Raw genomic sequence first — 16,039 nt, forward strand, 5'->3', positions numbered from 1 at the left:
AACCACCAAAAACCAGTGGGATGCAGTAAAAGAGTTCAAAGAGGCAAGTCATAGCAATATAGGCCTACCTCAAGATGCAAGAACAATATCAAATTAACCTTGTGCCTAAAGAGGCTAGAAAAAGAACAATAAAGGAAGCATGAAACCAGCAGAAAGAGGGAAATAAATAATATTTCTGATCATAACAGAAATAAATAATACAGAAACTAAGAAAATAGATCAATGAAACCAGAAGCTGTACTTTTGAAAAAGATCAATAAAGTGGACAAACCTCTGCCCAGACTCATCAGAGAGAGAGAGAGAGAGAGAGAGATGACTGAAATAAATACAATCACAAATTGGAGAGGAGAAAAACCTACCAACACAACAGAAATACAAATGAGTATAAGAGAAGATTACAAAAAACCATATTCCAACAAATTGCACAACTTAGAAGAAATAGATAAATTCCTAGAAGCATATAAACTACCAAAGCTGAAACAGAAAAAAATAGAAAACTTGAACAGACTGATAACCAACAAAAAAAATTGAATCTGTAATCACAAAACTCCCAACAAACAAAAATGTCTTCACAGGTGAATTCCTCCAAGCATTTTAAGACTTAATTCTTATTCTTCTGAAACTATTACAAAAAATAGAAAAGTAACTAAAACTTCCAAATGCATTCTGTGATCAAAACCAGAAAAAGATACCACTAAAAATATAACTACAGGTCATATATTTGATGAACATAGATGCAAAAAATCCTGAACAAAATGCTAGCAAACCAAATTCAACAATATATTAAAATAATCATTCACCATGATCAAGTGGCATTTGTTCCTGGATTCAAGCATTGTGCATTACTTCCTTATCAATCAATGTAATACATCAATCAATAAAAGAAAGGATAAGAACCATATGATGTTTTCAGTAGACACAGAAAAAGCACTGGACAAAGTACAACATCCATTCATGATTTAAAAAAATACCCTCAACAAAGTAAGTTTAGAGTAAACATACCTCAACATAATAAAGGCCATCTATAATAAACCCATGGCTAGTAGCTTTTTCCATGGGTATGGATGGTCAGGAAACAAGACATGGATGTCCACACTCATCAATTTTATTCAACATAGTATTGGCTGTTCTAGCTTCACTAATAAAACAACAAAAAGATATAAAAGGCATCCAAACTGGCAAGGAAGAAGTAAAATTTTCACTATTTGCAGGGGACATGATAACCTATATAGAAAACCTGAAATACTACACCAAAAAAGTGTAGAACTGACGAAAAAATTAAGTAAAGTCGCAGGTTAGAAAATCAATGTATAGCAATCTGTTGCATTTCTATACACCAATAATGAAGCAGCACAAATAGAAATTAAGGAATCAATCCCATTTACAATTTTACCAAAAACGTAGGCAAATGACCTGTACCCTGAAAACTATAAAACATTGATGAAAGAAACTGAAGATGACACAAAGTAATGGAAATATATTCCATGCACATGGATTAGAGGAACAAATATTGATAAAAAGCCTATATTACTCAAAGCAACCTATACATTTAATGTAATCCCTATCCAACATTTTTCACAGAACTACAAGAAGCAATCATAAAATTCGTATGAAACCACAAAAAATCCTAAATAGCCAAAGCAATCTCAAAAAAAAAAGAAAAGCAAAGCTGGAGGCATCACAATTCCAGACTTCAAGTTATATTACAAAGCTGTAGTAATCAAAACAGTATGGCCCTGGCACAAAAATAGACACATAGATCAATAGAACAGAATAGAAAACCTAGAAATGAACCCTCAACTATATGGTCAAGTAATCTTTAACAAAGCACGAATGAATATCCAATGGAAAACACACAGTCTCTTCAACAAGTGGTGTTGGGAAAACTGGACAGCAACATGCAAAAGAATGAAACTGGACCACGTTCTTACACCAGACACAAAAGTAAATTGTAAGTGGATGAAAGACCTAAATATGAGACAGGAAATGATCAAAATCCTAGAGGAGAACACAAGCAGTAATCTCTTTGACATCAACCATAGCAACTTCTTACTAAATATGTTTCCTGAATCAAGGGAAACAAAAGCAAAAATAAACTATTGGGATTCATCAAATATAAAGCTTGTATACAGCAAAGGAAACAATCAAAAAAACTAAAAGAATTGAATGGGAGAAGATATTTGTAAATGACACATGTGATAATGGGTTACTATCCAAAATATATAAAGAACTTATAAAACTCAACACCCAAATAATGAATAATCCAGTTAACAAATGGACAGAAGACATGAATAGACATTTTTTTCCAAAGGATATATACAGATGGCTAACAGACACATGAGAAGATGCTCAGCATCTTTGATACAAATCAAAACTACAATGAGATATCACCTCACACCTGTCATAATGGCTAAAATCAACAACACAAAAAGAAATATGTGTTGGCAAGGATGTTTAGAAACGGGAAGTCTGTTGTACTGTTGGCAGAAATGCAAACTGGTGCAGCCACTCTGGAAAACAGTATGGAGGTTTCTCAAAAAGTTAAAAATAAAACTTCTCTACTATTCAGCAATTGCACTACTAGGTATTTACCAGAAGAATGCAAAAATACTAATTTAAATGGATATGTGCACTCTGCTGTTTATAGCAACATTACCTAGAATATCCAAATTATGGAAAGAGCCCAAATGTCCATTGATTGATGAATGGATAAAGAAGTGGTATAGGGTGTTGGGTGACTCAGTCAATTAAGTGTCAGACTCTTCATCTCAGCTCAGGTCTTGATCTCAAGGTCATGAGTTCAAACCCTATGTTAGCCTTGAAAAATAAAAGAGAAATTGGATGCATCACAATTCTGGTTTTCAAGTTACATTTCAAAGCTGTAGTATACAAAACAATATGGTACTGGCACAAAAATAGGCACATAGATCAATGGAACAGAATAGAAACCCCAGAAATAACCCCACAATTATGTGGTCAGTTATTCTTTAGCAAAGTAGGAAAAAAATATTCAACTGGAAAAAGACAGTCTTTTCAACAAATGGTGTTGGGAATACTGCACAGCAAACTGCAAAAGAATGAAACTGCTCAAAATGGATTAAAGACCTAAATGAGAGACCTGACATCATAAAAATTCCAGCAGAGAACACAAGACAGTAAGATCTCTAGCATCAATAGTAACATTTTTCTAGATATGTTTCCTGAAGAAAGGGAAATAAAAGTGAAAATAAACTATTGGCACTTCATCAAGATAATAAGCTTCTGCACAGCAAAGGAAACAATAAACAAAACTAAAAGGCAATCTAAGGAATGGGAGAAAGTATTTGCAAATGACATATTTGATAAAGGACTAGTATCCAAAATATGTAGAGTACTTACACAAATCAACACCCCAAGCCCAAACAGTCCAATTAAAATTGGGCATAAGAAATGAACAGAAATTTCTCCTCCAAAGAAGACATACAGATGACCAACAGACACATTAAAGATGCTCAATATCACTGATCATAAGGGAAATGCAAACCAAAACTGAAATGAAATATCACCTCACACCTATCAGAATGGCTAAAATCAACAACACAAGAAATAAATATTGGCAAGGTGTGGGGAAAAAGGAACCCTCTTGCGCTGTTGGTGGGAATGCAAACTCATGCAGCCACTGTGGAAAACAGTATTATGGAAGTTCCTCAAACAGTAAAAAATGGAACTACACTATGATCCAGTAATTGTGCTACTGGGTATTTATCAAAAAATACAAAAAAAAAATAATGCAAAGGGACACATGCACTCCTATGTTTATAGGAGCATTATTTATAGTAGCCAAGATATGGAAGCAGCCTTAGTGTCTATAGATTGATGAATGGATAAAGAAAATGTGGTGTATATATACAATGGAATATTATTCAGCCATAAGAAAGAATGAAATCTAGTACACCTGAAAGTGATATAACACTATATGTTAACTAACTGGAATTGAAATAAAAACTTAAATATAGGGGCATCTGGGAGGCTCTGTTGGTTAAGCTTCTGACTCTTGATTTCAGCTCAGGTCATTGTCTCATGGTTCCTGGGATTGATCAGACTCTGTGCTTACTGAGCAGAGCCTGCTTGGGATTTTCTCTCTGCTTGGGATTTCCCCCTCTCTCTGCCCCTCCTCTGCCTGTGTGGTCCCTCTCTCTGTCTCTCTCTCTCTCTCTCTCTGTCTCTGTCTCTCTCTCTCTCTCTATATATATATATATACATACACATATATACGTATGTATGTATACGTATATATACATATACGTATACATATATATATACATATATACATATATATATATATACACACATATATATGTATATATATATGTGTGTATATATATATATATGTATATATATAATCTTGCCATGTGTAATGGCATGGATGGAGCTAGACAGTATAATGCTAAGCGATTTAAGTCAATCAGAGAAAGACAAATACCATACAATTTCACTCATATGTGGAATTTAAGAAACAAAACAAATGAGCAAAGTTAAAAAAGAGAGATAGACAAACCAAAAAAATTTCCTATCTATAAAGAACACACTGATGGTTACCAAAGGGGAATTGTGTGGTGTGGATGGGTAAATAGGTGATGCGGATTAAGGAGTGCACTTGTCATGATGTGCATTGGGTGATGCATGGAATTATTGAATCACTATATTGTACACCTTAAATTAATATAACATTGTGTGTTGACTACACTGGAAAAAAAAATTTAACAAAAATATGTTTTAATTTTATTTTCTTTTAATATTGAAGGAAACATTTAATATAACAACAATTAATTTATAATAATGTATCTAGATAATTTGTTTTTATACCAAAGCAGTTGTAAAGTGTAATTTTTAATATTTCTTTATGAAATAAGGACATTTCAAACTGAAAACTAAGGTCCACAAAAGTCAGGATGTGGTCCTAATGTTAGTTGGATTACTATACTCACCTACACTATATGAAGCTAACTCTTTATAGAATTTGAGAACATATAGACCCTAGTCCTCTATGTATCAGCTTTTGCATGATGTGCCAAATAAGAATGTCAGAATGGCTGTTAGAACTGTGTTGTGGAACTGTCTGCCAGCTTCTGAACAGGGTCACGACCTCTGCCTGAGAGTGGACCCTGCCATTGCTCAAGCCCAGCCTGTATGCTTTCTTTCCTCATCAATTAAGAGACCAAAAGGAAAGGGGGTCAGTACTCAACATGGTACAGCTTTGTTTCCACTTAGTTGTGGCTTTCCTTCAGGAAGAAGGGAAAAATGTAAGTCCCAAGGAGTGATGTTTTACCCTCCTCCTGGCAGACACACCCTCAGTATACTGCTCTGTTTTCTTCAACAGTCAAAAGCTGCTGCTTCAGCCAAAAGAAAAAACAAGCATAAGGAATGCTAGGATATCAGTGTTATTTCTCACTCTTCATGGTTGTTTTTGAAACTTAGGTGTCATTGAGTTCAGTTCCTTCACTTTATTAAAAACTGAAGTCCAAAGGAGAAGTCCAGATTGGTGCCATAGCCAGGAATAAAGGCCACTTTCTCTCTAAGAGCAAATAACATTCATCTATCTAGTACCAACTTTTGTATTTGTAATATGAGGATAATGCTGTTAGTTTCCAAAGATGGTTTCTACTCTGTGGCATATAATCTATATTTTGACAGATCAAGATATTCTACGTAAACTGGAGAAAGAAAAGATTCTTGTCTTCACACCATCCCGAAGGGTCCAGGGCAGGAGAGTTGTCTGTTATGATGACCGGTTCATAGTCAAATTGGCTTTTGATTCCGACGGCATCATTGTATCTAATGATAACTACCGAGACCTTCAAGTTGAAAAGCCAGAATGGAAGAAGTTTATAGAGGAGCGGTTGCTGATGTATTCTTTTGTGAATGACAAGTACGTTTCTTTTAGTAGGCCCTGAATGCTTAAATCCATGTTTCCACTAGGAATAGATTTTCATTTCAATAAACATTTACTGAACATTTACTGTGTACTGTGAATTCTGCTAATTGCCATGGGGATAAGAGGCTGAATAGGAAACAAGACTCACTTTTAAGAGGCTCAAAGTGTAGTGGAGAAGCGAAAGAGAACCACACATGTTGTGATAAGTAGTATGGTTAGAGTTTTTAAAATTGCTTTGTCTACATGAAATAATAGGAAAAAGCCTCAAACAGGACATAACGTTTGAGATGAAGTTTACATACAGAAGAAAGAGGATTGCTGGGCCCTACAGGTAAAAGGAATTTCATGAATAAAGTTATAAAGTTGTGAAAGTAGGTTGCATGTGGGGGGAACCAGCAGGCATGCTCGTATGGTTGAAATGTATAGTCCACAGAAGAATGATACACTGGAAAAAATCATATTTTTGGTGTGTGTGTGTGTGTGTGTGTGTTCACGTGGGAATGAAGGGAAGAACTGCTGGCTTAGCAGGAGATAGACATGAGGCAGAAAGGACAATTAGAAGGCCATGACAACAGTATAGGCAAGGAGTAATGAAGATCTGAACTCCTAAAAAAGGGTAATGGGGATAGAAAGGAAGACATTTATCTCTTGCTTGTTTGCTTTTAGATTTATGCCTCCAGATGATCCTTTAGGACGCCATGGCCCAAATCTTGAAAATTTCTTGAGAAAAAGACCTGTTGTTCCAGAGTACAAGAAGCAACCATGCCCTTATGGTGAGTACCTATGTGCATAACTGAGTTCTATACTAAAAGAAACATAAGGACTATGTGAATACTTACATCTCAAAGGTTTCCTTTCAAATGGAAAATTGCAACTTGTCTATGTTCTGTGAGTTCAAGTCTGTGTCTAAGTATTCTCAGGCATTTAAAAAAACATCCATAAAAACTGATTAAAACACATAACTAGAATTGAAGGGAAAATTAGTTGCCGCTTGTTTAAATGATACATGTGTTCTAGCTGTCTCCATCTTGAGCAGTGTTGCTGGAGGCGGGGACGTGCAGAAACCCACATGGCCTACAGAAGCAGAAAAGGCAATGCCAAATTGGATTTGGCCTCAAAAAAGGATGTGTCTCTCAAGTAGGTGACTGCACTCTCTGTCAACTAATAATACCCTTTTCTTCAGATCTGTATTTTCCAGTTTTCTTCCAAACTTCATTTTCATTTGGTTTTTAAAAATATAGTTGTCTAGAGTGCTTTCATGATCTTATGCCAAGTCCTTCTGATACAAAGTTTGTGAGCCTAACAATGCAACATGGGCTGCTTGGTCTGAAGCTACTTTGGATGTTCACTCTTTTTGGATAATCATTTGTTTATGTGACATCTTGGTTTTTTTTCTCAATTAACATTTATTTAAATTATACAGTATTTTCTTGTTCATTAGCTTCATTTAATTTTTACAATGACCGTATAATACAGGCATAATTATGGACTTCTTTTACAGAAGAGTTAAAATGAGGCTCAGAAAGTAAAGTCACTTACCAAGGTCACATGTCTAGTAAACAACATAGCTGAAATTGAAACTCAGGCTGACTGGCTTCCAAGCCTGTGCTTTTTGCACTGCACTATGCTGCCTGCTGCTGCCCTACACTGCCTCAGCATGCAGGTTATGCCTAGGCAAAATTGTGAATAACAGGAAAATGAAGGCTATTCAACTGCTCAGTTCTTAGCTTTTACGTTGCAGTTTCCTCTCCAGGTTTCCACTTCTTCCTTCTTCCCTCACAGTGTGTGATGCCTCCTTGGTGTTGTGCTGCGTCTCATTTTTATGGACAGTTAACTTTCTTCTTAAGCCCAAATAGTAAAACTCTAACCTGAGTACCCAGTTTATTACAGCAGTTTCTGACATATTTGCACCAGTATGAGAGAGAGTCTTACCCCAAGACATTATTTTTCAGGCAAAAAATGCACTTATGGCCACAAGTGCAAATACTACCATCCGGAGCGGGCCAACCAACCACAGCGTTCGGTGGCTGATGAGCTCCGCATCAGTGCCAAACTGTCCACAGTGAAAACCGTGAGTGAAGGCACCCTGGCCAAGTGTAGCACAGGGCTGTCTAATGCCAAAGGTGAAATAACCTCCGAAGTCAAACGTGTGGCCCCCAAGCGCCAATCGGATCCCAGCATCCGGTCCGTGGCTGTGGAGCCTGAGGAATGGCTGTCCATTGCCCGTAAGCCTGAGGCCAGCTCTGTCCCCTCACTTGTGACTGCCCTAAGTGTCCCCACAATCCCACCCCCCAAAAGCCATGCGGTGGGTGCACTCAACACTCGTTCAGCCAGCAGCCCAGTGCCAGGATCCTCTCATCTCCCCCACCAGAAGGCCTCACTGGAACACATGGCTAGTATGCAGTACCCTCCAATCCTGGTTACCAACAGCCATGGGACACCTATTAGCTATGCTGACCAATACTCAAAGTTTGAGTCCCTGGGGGAGCACAGCTACTATTCAATGTTAGGCGACTTCTCCAAACTGAACATCAACAGCATGCATAATCGAGAGTACTACATGGCTGAAGTAGACCGAGGGGTGTATGCCCGGAGTCCCAACCTCTGTCCTGACAATCGTATGAGCCATACCAGGAACGACAACTACTCCTCTTACAACAACCTGTACTTGGCTGTAGCTGATGGCCATCCTGAAGGCAATTTAAAGCTGCATCGCTCAGTATCTCAGAACCGTCTTCAGCCTTTTCCTCATGGTTACCATGATGCCTTAACGCGAGTGCAGAGCTATGGCCCAGAGGATTCTAAGCAAGCCCCCCACAAGCAGTCAGTTCCCCACTTAGTTCTACAAGCCCAGCACCCAGCAACTGGAGCATGTTCAAGCTGTCCTGGAGACTACCCCATGCCTCCTAATCTCCACCCTGGGGCAACCCCCCAGCCAGGACGTGCCCTGGTAATGACTCGGATGGACAGTATTTCTGACTCCCGCCTTTATGAAAGCAACCCAATGAGGCAAAGACGACCTCCCCTGTGCCGGGAACAACATGCCAGCTGGGACCCATTACCCTGTACAACCGACTCCTATGGTTATCATTCCTATCCCTTGAGTAACAGCCTCATGCAACCATGCTATGAGCCAGTCATGGTACGGAGCATGCCTGAAAAGATGGAACAGCTTTGGAGGAATCCTTGGGTTGGAATGTGCAATGATACCAGGGAGCATATGATCCCAGAGCACCAGTATCAGACTTATAAGAATCTTTGCAATATTTTCCCTTCAAACATCGTCCTTGCAGTGATGGAAAAGAATCCCCACACAGCAGATGCCCAGCAACTGGCAGCCTTGATTGTTTCTAAGCTTAGGGCTGCACGTTGACATGACACAGGACTTATTCCTTTATAAATATATAAATATTCATATTAATAAGGCATCAATGCTAAGATAAAAGTAACTAATAATTTTGTGTTGCGCTTTACAAGTTATAGTGTTTCTGTCATTTGAAGCTCAAAACAACCCTGTAAAGTAAATTTTACTAATCTTATTTTCTATAAAAAGAAACTGAATCTCATTGTGATTAAGTTAATTGCCAAGGTCACACTGCTAGCAAGTGACCAAATCAGGATTCACACTCAAGTCCTCTGACTCCAAGTCCCATGCTTTTTTGCTTGGCACCATGCAGATAATGGAGGACAAAACTCATGGGGAGAGGTCTAAAATCAAGAAACTCCCAAAGGATTCCATTATCAATGTTTTCTTAGTTGCACATTCTATATTACAAAGTATTGATAATATTTCTAATTTAGAGAGCAAGAGCATCTGGATCAAATCATATGTTGAATTAACCTTTTGGGATTTTTAATAGGATATTTAAAGCTTTTAAAAAGTAAATACATAATTTATTGCATGAATATCTGACCATTCAATATCTTTATTAACCAAGCTATAGGGTCACATCAAAGCTCTAGACCTATATTTCAAACCTATTGTTAGCAATTATATTGCATGCATAACTGTATGTATTTAGTTTGAGAAGTTTATGTATCCCCATATAACCTTTTATATAGTGATGAGAAGAAAAGCTCTGCACAGTCCTTAGTCTACAGCTGTATAGATCATGAATCTAACTTGATTTTATGTCACATTTCATAGTTTCAACTAGTTCTGAAAGTGAAATTACATGCCATATTTGAATATTGTTTTCTTAGGCACCAGAGAAAACTAACTGTATTTCCTTTGCACTTTCTACTTGTCAACACTGACAGTTCTTAGCTTTTAAGTCTCTTCACTTTAGCAAATTAAGGATCAGATTACAGCTTTCTTCTTCAGAGGAGCTGATGGACAAGCATAGCAGGTGTGTGCTAGACAAGCACAGAAGAGTTTGACAAGGATGAAGGGATTTACTACCAGACTCCACTTCCCTTTTCCAAGGAGAGATGGCCAAATTCATGCAGCATTAAATGATGAACACAAAAGCTGCACTCAAGGAGGGTCTAATGGATACCCTTTAAACTTATGACCTATGCAGTATTCAACATCACAGGATAAAATGTAATGGAGGACAGTGCACAGCCATGTAATCCACTTTCTTCTGCTGTCCACTCTTTGGGCAATAAGGTGGATCATTAGTGGAACAGAATTTCTTTAGGAAACAAAACCAGGGGATTTTCTCAGTGGAAAAAGGAAGCTTACAAAAGAGGATGCTACATCTCTGCTAACAGCTGGTTCAGTTATGCACTTTCCCTTAAAAATTCTTAAATGCATCACTAAAGACACAGGATTTTGGATTGAGCAGCACCATTTGCACAACTAGTATCTTTCTCAGGGTGGAAACCTTTGTAGCTAAATGCCTCTTGCATTTATTGTTTTTGGATTTTTTTTAAGCAGTACTAAATGAACCCCTTTTTAAATCCATTGTATACTTCAACATTTTGAACCATGACCTATTTCTTGAGCTGAAACTTGCTAATTTCTATGTTTTTTTTTTTTTTTTTCATGAGAGTTGAGGTGGCCTGGTTTTGGCCTTTTGTTTCTTCATGAGAAGGTGTGACTGCCTATAACTTTTCTTACCATGAAGCACTCCGCATGTGAGGCTGTAGTCAGGGTTGTTTCTGGTAGTTTGATAATGCATGCATGCTGCTTTTTGGTTTTCTGTCACTGTCCTAGTTGATCAAAACTGCACCTCAGCCAGCATTTCTCTTCAGTTAACCACAACTTCATATTCATCTCCTATCCTCTCTGGTCTTTCCATTCCCCAGCATTTTGAGTGGTAAAAGTATTTTCTGTCAGGTAGAAAATAGTGACAGTTGCCACTGAAGTGCTTGCTATTTCACACAAATACCACTTCATTCCTTCAACTTCTTGGACCTTCTAAATTGGCCCCATGTCTAAATCAGGGTATTTGACACTCCTAGATGACTCTACTGCCTTTCTGCCAGTTAGTTCATCTTCCTAACAAAATCATCAATAGGATTACAGTATCCACTAGCTGCACAATTTATGGGGAAGCACAAGATTAATTTTGTCAGCTGCAATTTATCTTGAACATGTTCATGTTTAGTACTCAAAAACATTGTAACCTTCTCTCAACACAGGAAATACTTAAGGCAGTGTATGTATTTTTTATTTTCCAAAAGCAATTGTCATTTTTCTCATAAAATGTTTATGAACCAAAGTGGCTAAAAGCAATGCCTCAAATAACCAGAAATGACATTTTGTTGATACAAATTGTATCTCTTTTTTTCCTGATTGTATAAAAACAAATGTACAAAACTCATATTAAACTAAGTTCGATACTGACTTTTCATCATAATGTTTGTGGCACTGTGTGTCACAAGAAAGCAGCCTGGTCACGAGGGAGCGATTTCCAAGTAGTAGCTTATAGACAAAGACAATTTTTCAAGGCTTCTTTATTATTATGCACACAGCTATTATGTGTGCAGTTTCAAGCACTATATTGCATAAGTTTTCTTTAGCTTATTAAATTTAATATGTCCCTGCAAAAGGGATTTTGTGTAAAAAGTGTGTTAGCGAATAATCTGCAAGAATCTATAAATGGAGCTGTACAATTCTGAATGCATAAATCTAGTGTGGTTTTTAGTGAAGTTATTAGAGAACTTTTTTTTTATACCGAGGTCTGTATACTTCTTGACTTTTCCATTTTGTCTTTAATTATAAAACAACAAATACAAAGAAGAATTGGAACTTCCTCAGCTCTCTTGATAATAAAGTCAGGCTTCCTTCCTAGGGTTAAGCATATGTCCTTCAGAATACTTACCTCCAAACACTCAGCAGGGTTACTACACAGTGTTTTGTGTGATTTTCAAGGAACAGTGTATTTTGCAAGAGGTGCTTTGTACTTTTAAGTTTTTTCACTGAGTTACTGAACTCCTAGCAAGTTGGTGCCTGTTCAAACCTTAGATTTTGTAAATTTTGTGATTCTTTTTTTGTAATTTTGTTGTCATTTTTATTTCAATCTGAAGAAGTGTGATTCTGGAGTGGTATGGTCAATCCAGGCACCAGAGCCTTTTCAAAGGTAACATTACAGCCATTGCATTCTATCTTAAAGTACAAGGTATGGAAGGGAGAATGACAGATACCTTATGCAAAGGGTCTATAAAACTTTCCCTCTAATAATATAAATATAAAGTACACACACACACTGCTAGTTTTCAGAACACTTTGAAAACCCATTTTTTTCTATTTTAAAACAAATTATCTTTATATGGTAATTCAAACATTGATAACCATTAACCTTTGGCACTGAGCTTTCTTCTAACACAGAAGAGTTCATTTTGAGAGGCAGTTAGTTACTGTTCTATCTATGCTGTAAGTGTGGGACTTTGTACAAATGCCCTTTTTGAGGGCAAACAATTTCAATACACTTTTACTCTGTGAACCAGGTCTGACACTGCACAGGGAAAATAATGTTAAGCTATCCAAAGAGCCCTGCTCAGGTTTCCTCCTAACCCTTCTCTGCCTTCCCCTAATTTTCTTCTCCTCAGGTCTAACACTGAGGAGGGCATAGTCTTAAACTGAAGTGGCACTACAGTTAGTTCTCAATGGAAACCAAACCAGTTCATTTTGGGAAACGGCTTGCCTAAAGTAGTCGATGCCTTTGAAAAGACTTAGCATATTCAATGTCTATCATATTGTAGCTAGCTATATACATAGGCAGATTGACTATTTCTAGTCCTGGTTTGTATATCACTGAGCTATAGTACTTTGCTTTATCCATTTGTGGGATTAAACAATACTGTTTAATGGTTGTAAACTTTTATAAAACCTCTTTGGGTTTTTTGTTTGACCCAAACATAATGTAAGTCTCAATGACAAAATACACAAAGCCAACCAGAGTTGAGTGGAAATATATCCTATCCCCAGTTTTGTCTACCCCTGTAATGCAGGTGCAATGCTTTGCAATGTTCTCACTAGCATGAATGTGCTATACTCCTTAACGAGGTTTTAATTTGTTTCACCTATAATCATGATTGAAAATGCTGTATCATTGACAACAATGAACTGTAACCACACTTATTTTCTGCATAAACTATTTGTCTACTAACTACTAATGCCTGTGTTTCTTTAAGAACATCAACAACAAAAGCCATATTACACCTACCTATACACACTCTAGTTCACTTCTAAACTTAAATTTCTATCCTTAGGGAATTTAAATAAAAACTTGAAACTCCAAAAAAAATTCTGTCCTTGGAACTTGCATCTTGAGATAAGCTGTAAGGAGAGGGATCTCTCTGAATGAGTTCATCTGAATTTTATCACAATAAGCATATGCCTTCTTCTATCTTTGTATAGTAACACAGCTCCAAGTGTTAATCATCTTGTGTTTCCCACAGGGCTGGACTGGGGCCAGGCCTCCACTCATGGGTCAGAACTAAGTGGAGGCCTCAGGGCCCAGGCTTAGTTTCTCCTCTGAATATTCTCAGGGCCACAAAAATACTCTGTTGGACATGAGTTAACATATCAGAGCTAGAAGCAGCCTGGCACCCTATACGTTACAGAGAAGTAAGTCACAGGTGGAATGCTCAGCTGCATCAACTCCATCAAGTTATAGGTGTGGGAACTGAGGCTGCAAGAACTGAAGAGATTTGACTAAGACTGAACAGGGAGTTAATCACAAAGCCACTACTGGAACCACAGGCTTCATTGCTCCCAGGCCAATGAGCCCTTTATTACAGTGGTGTCTGCTCTTCCCTCAGGCTTTTTAGGAGTTTCCTACCCTCACCCCAACCTCCTTACCCCATGCACAATCCAGGCCAGTCCCATTCTAAAGGCAGAGATGACCACAGTTGCTGCAGGAGAGCCCAGCCTAAGCCTTTCGAAGGGGCTATTCATAAATCTGAGAATATTTCTTTTATCATCTTTTTGGGACTAAGAGTGTTCATCTCTCCTTGTCTTTTTCCTGCCTCCTTTCACATTTCTCGGGCATACATGTATTACGTTTTTAGAACCAAATAGCGACCTGGTCTATACTGGGCTAGGGAAGGACAGAGGAGGAGTACAGTTCCTGTCTTCTAGAACTTGCACTCATGTGAGGAAATGAGGCACACTTACAGAATATGTTAATAAATTAAGACTTTCTTGGAGAGCAGTGGCAGCCTGAGTGTTTGGGGAGTGGTAGAATTCCAAGAAGTGGCAATTCAGTATCCAATGCCTCTCCCTAGTAATAGGTGGGAAATAACTAGTTTGACCATTTCCTTCTCTAGCTCACCTCTCTGGCCTCAGGACCTATCATGTTCCAATTATCCTGGACTCTTCACTGGTGCCCGAACACGCCATACTCTTTCTTATCCCTTCCAAATTTTTACCTTACTTCTACTCTGATTTGCCTTTGAAGACTCACTGATAATGTTACCTCCTCTATTAAGCTGTCCCACCTCCTCCATCAAGCATTGTTAGTGCTTATCCAGTGGGATCTTGAACAATCCCTCTATCTTATCACTTGTTATTTTTCTAATTATGTTGGCATGCAGACTCCTCTACAAATAAGGCAGTTCTTTAGAAACAGAAACTGTGTTCTTCATCACCGATAAATTATCACAAGGGGTGACTCTCAATTACTGTTGTTGAATTAACAGTATAATCTACATTTCCTTCCCTTGTTCCCCAGTTAAATGTGTACAGTCCAAAGCCTTTTTCTAATCCATCTCTGATCTCTAGTCAGAAAGAAAAGGTCCAAGAGCACTTGCTTCCTGGCTGGTCCTCCCTTACCCCTTTCCCTCACCTGACTCAACCTCTGACCCTATCGTCTAAAGCAGCCCTTCCCAGAGACCTGGCTTCACAAATCCTAGGTTTCAGGACTCCAGCAAATAATGGGCTTTGACTCTGGACCTGAACTAGAAATGAGCTCATATAATCTGTTTCTCATCTTTAGGTCAGTCTTTGAAAGCCAGGGGAAATCACTTTGTCCTAAGTTATACAGACCTGAGTCCTGGGTTCGAGGTCCACTAATCCTGGCATGAAGCCACATGGCTCACACATACAAAGCATGGTACACTTTAAAGAGCAATTTCATATCTATTACCTTTTTTCTGATCCTTACAACAAACCTGTGAGGTAAATATTACCCTCCTACAGATGAAGAAGCTGGCATAAGTTACCCAAGGTTGCTCCCATGAGTGGTGGAATTCCCTGGAACCCAGGTCTTTAGGCAGATTTTTTTTGCTTTCTATTCCAGTGATCTCAAACTTCAGCATGCATCAGAATCATGTGGTGATTGTTAAACCAGATTTCTGCCCACCCTTAACCTTTCTGATTCAGGTCAGTAATGGGGTTCAATAATTTGCATTTCTAACAATTACCCAGATAATGCTGATGTTGTAAGAAACTTGGATCTATATACTATTAACTTGTTTTGTGCCCTTGGACAAATCCTTTCTTTTTGTCAGCCTCTGTCTCAATGCATAAAATTAGGTGTTAGACCAGCATGATTTCCAAATTTTTGGCAAAAATTATCTTACATACAATACCAATACATACATAATATATAAAATCCAGGCAGCTCCAGAGAAGTGGTAGAGGGTAACCACAAGTTTGCAACACCCATCTCCACATGGAGCAGGTGCTGAGCTACATCATAGAGTACATGTTCATAAATCTCTTGGCTATAT

General features: G+C 38.0%; 1 protein-coding gene across 1 annotated transcript in view; it reads left to right on the forward strand.

Moving 5' to 3' along the window:
• The window catches only part of ZC3H12B (zinc finger CCCH-type containing 12B), a 70,721-nt gene extending 61,434 nt beyond the window's left edge, over positions 1–9,287 (forward strand). The window contains exons 3-5 of the mRNA XM_042975105.1: positions 5,674–5,908; positions 6,581–6,687; positions 7,867–9,287. Coding sequence (XP_042831039.1) covers positions 5,674–5,908; positions 6,581–6,687; positions 7,867–9,287 — 1,763 coding nt within the window. The remainder of the gene's footprint in view (positions 1–5,673; positions 5,909–6,580; positions 6,688–7,866) is intronic.
• Positions 9,288–16,039: the final 6,752 nt, after the last annotated feature.

The sequence above is a fragment of the Panthera tigris genome, chromosome X, assembly GCF_018350195.1.
Source record: "Panthera tigris isolate Pti1 chromosome X, P.tigris_Pti1_mat1.1, whole genome shotgun sequence".
Lineage (NCBI taxonomy): Eukaryota > Metazoa > Chordata > Mammalia > Carnivora > Felidae > Panthera > Panthera tigris.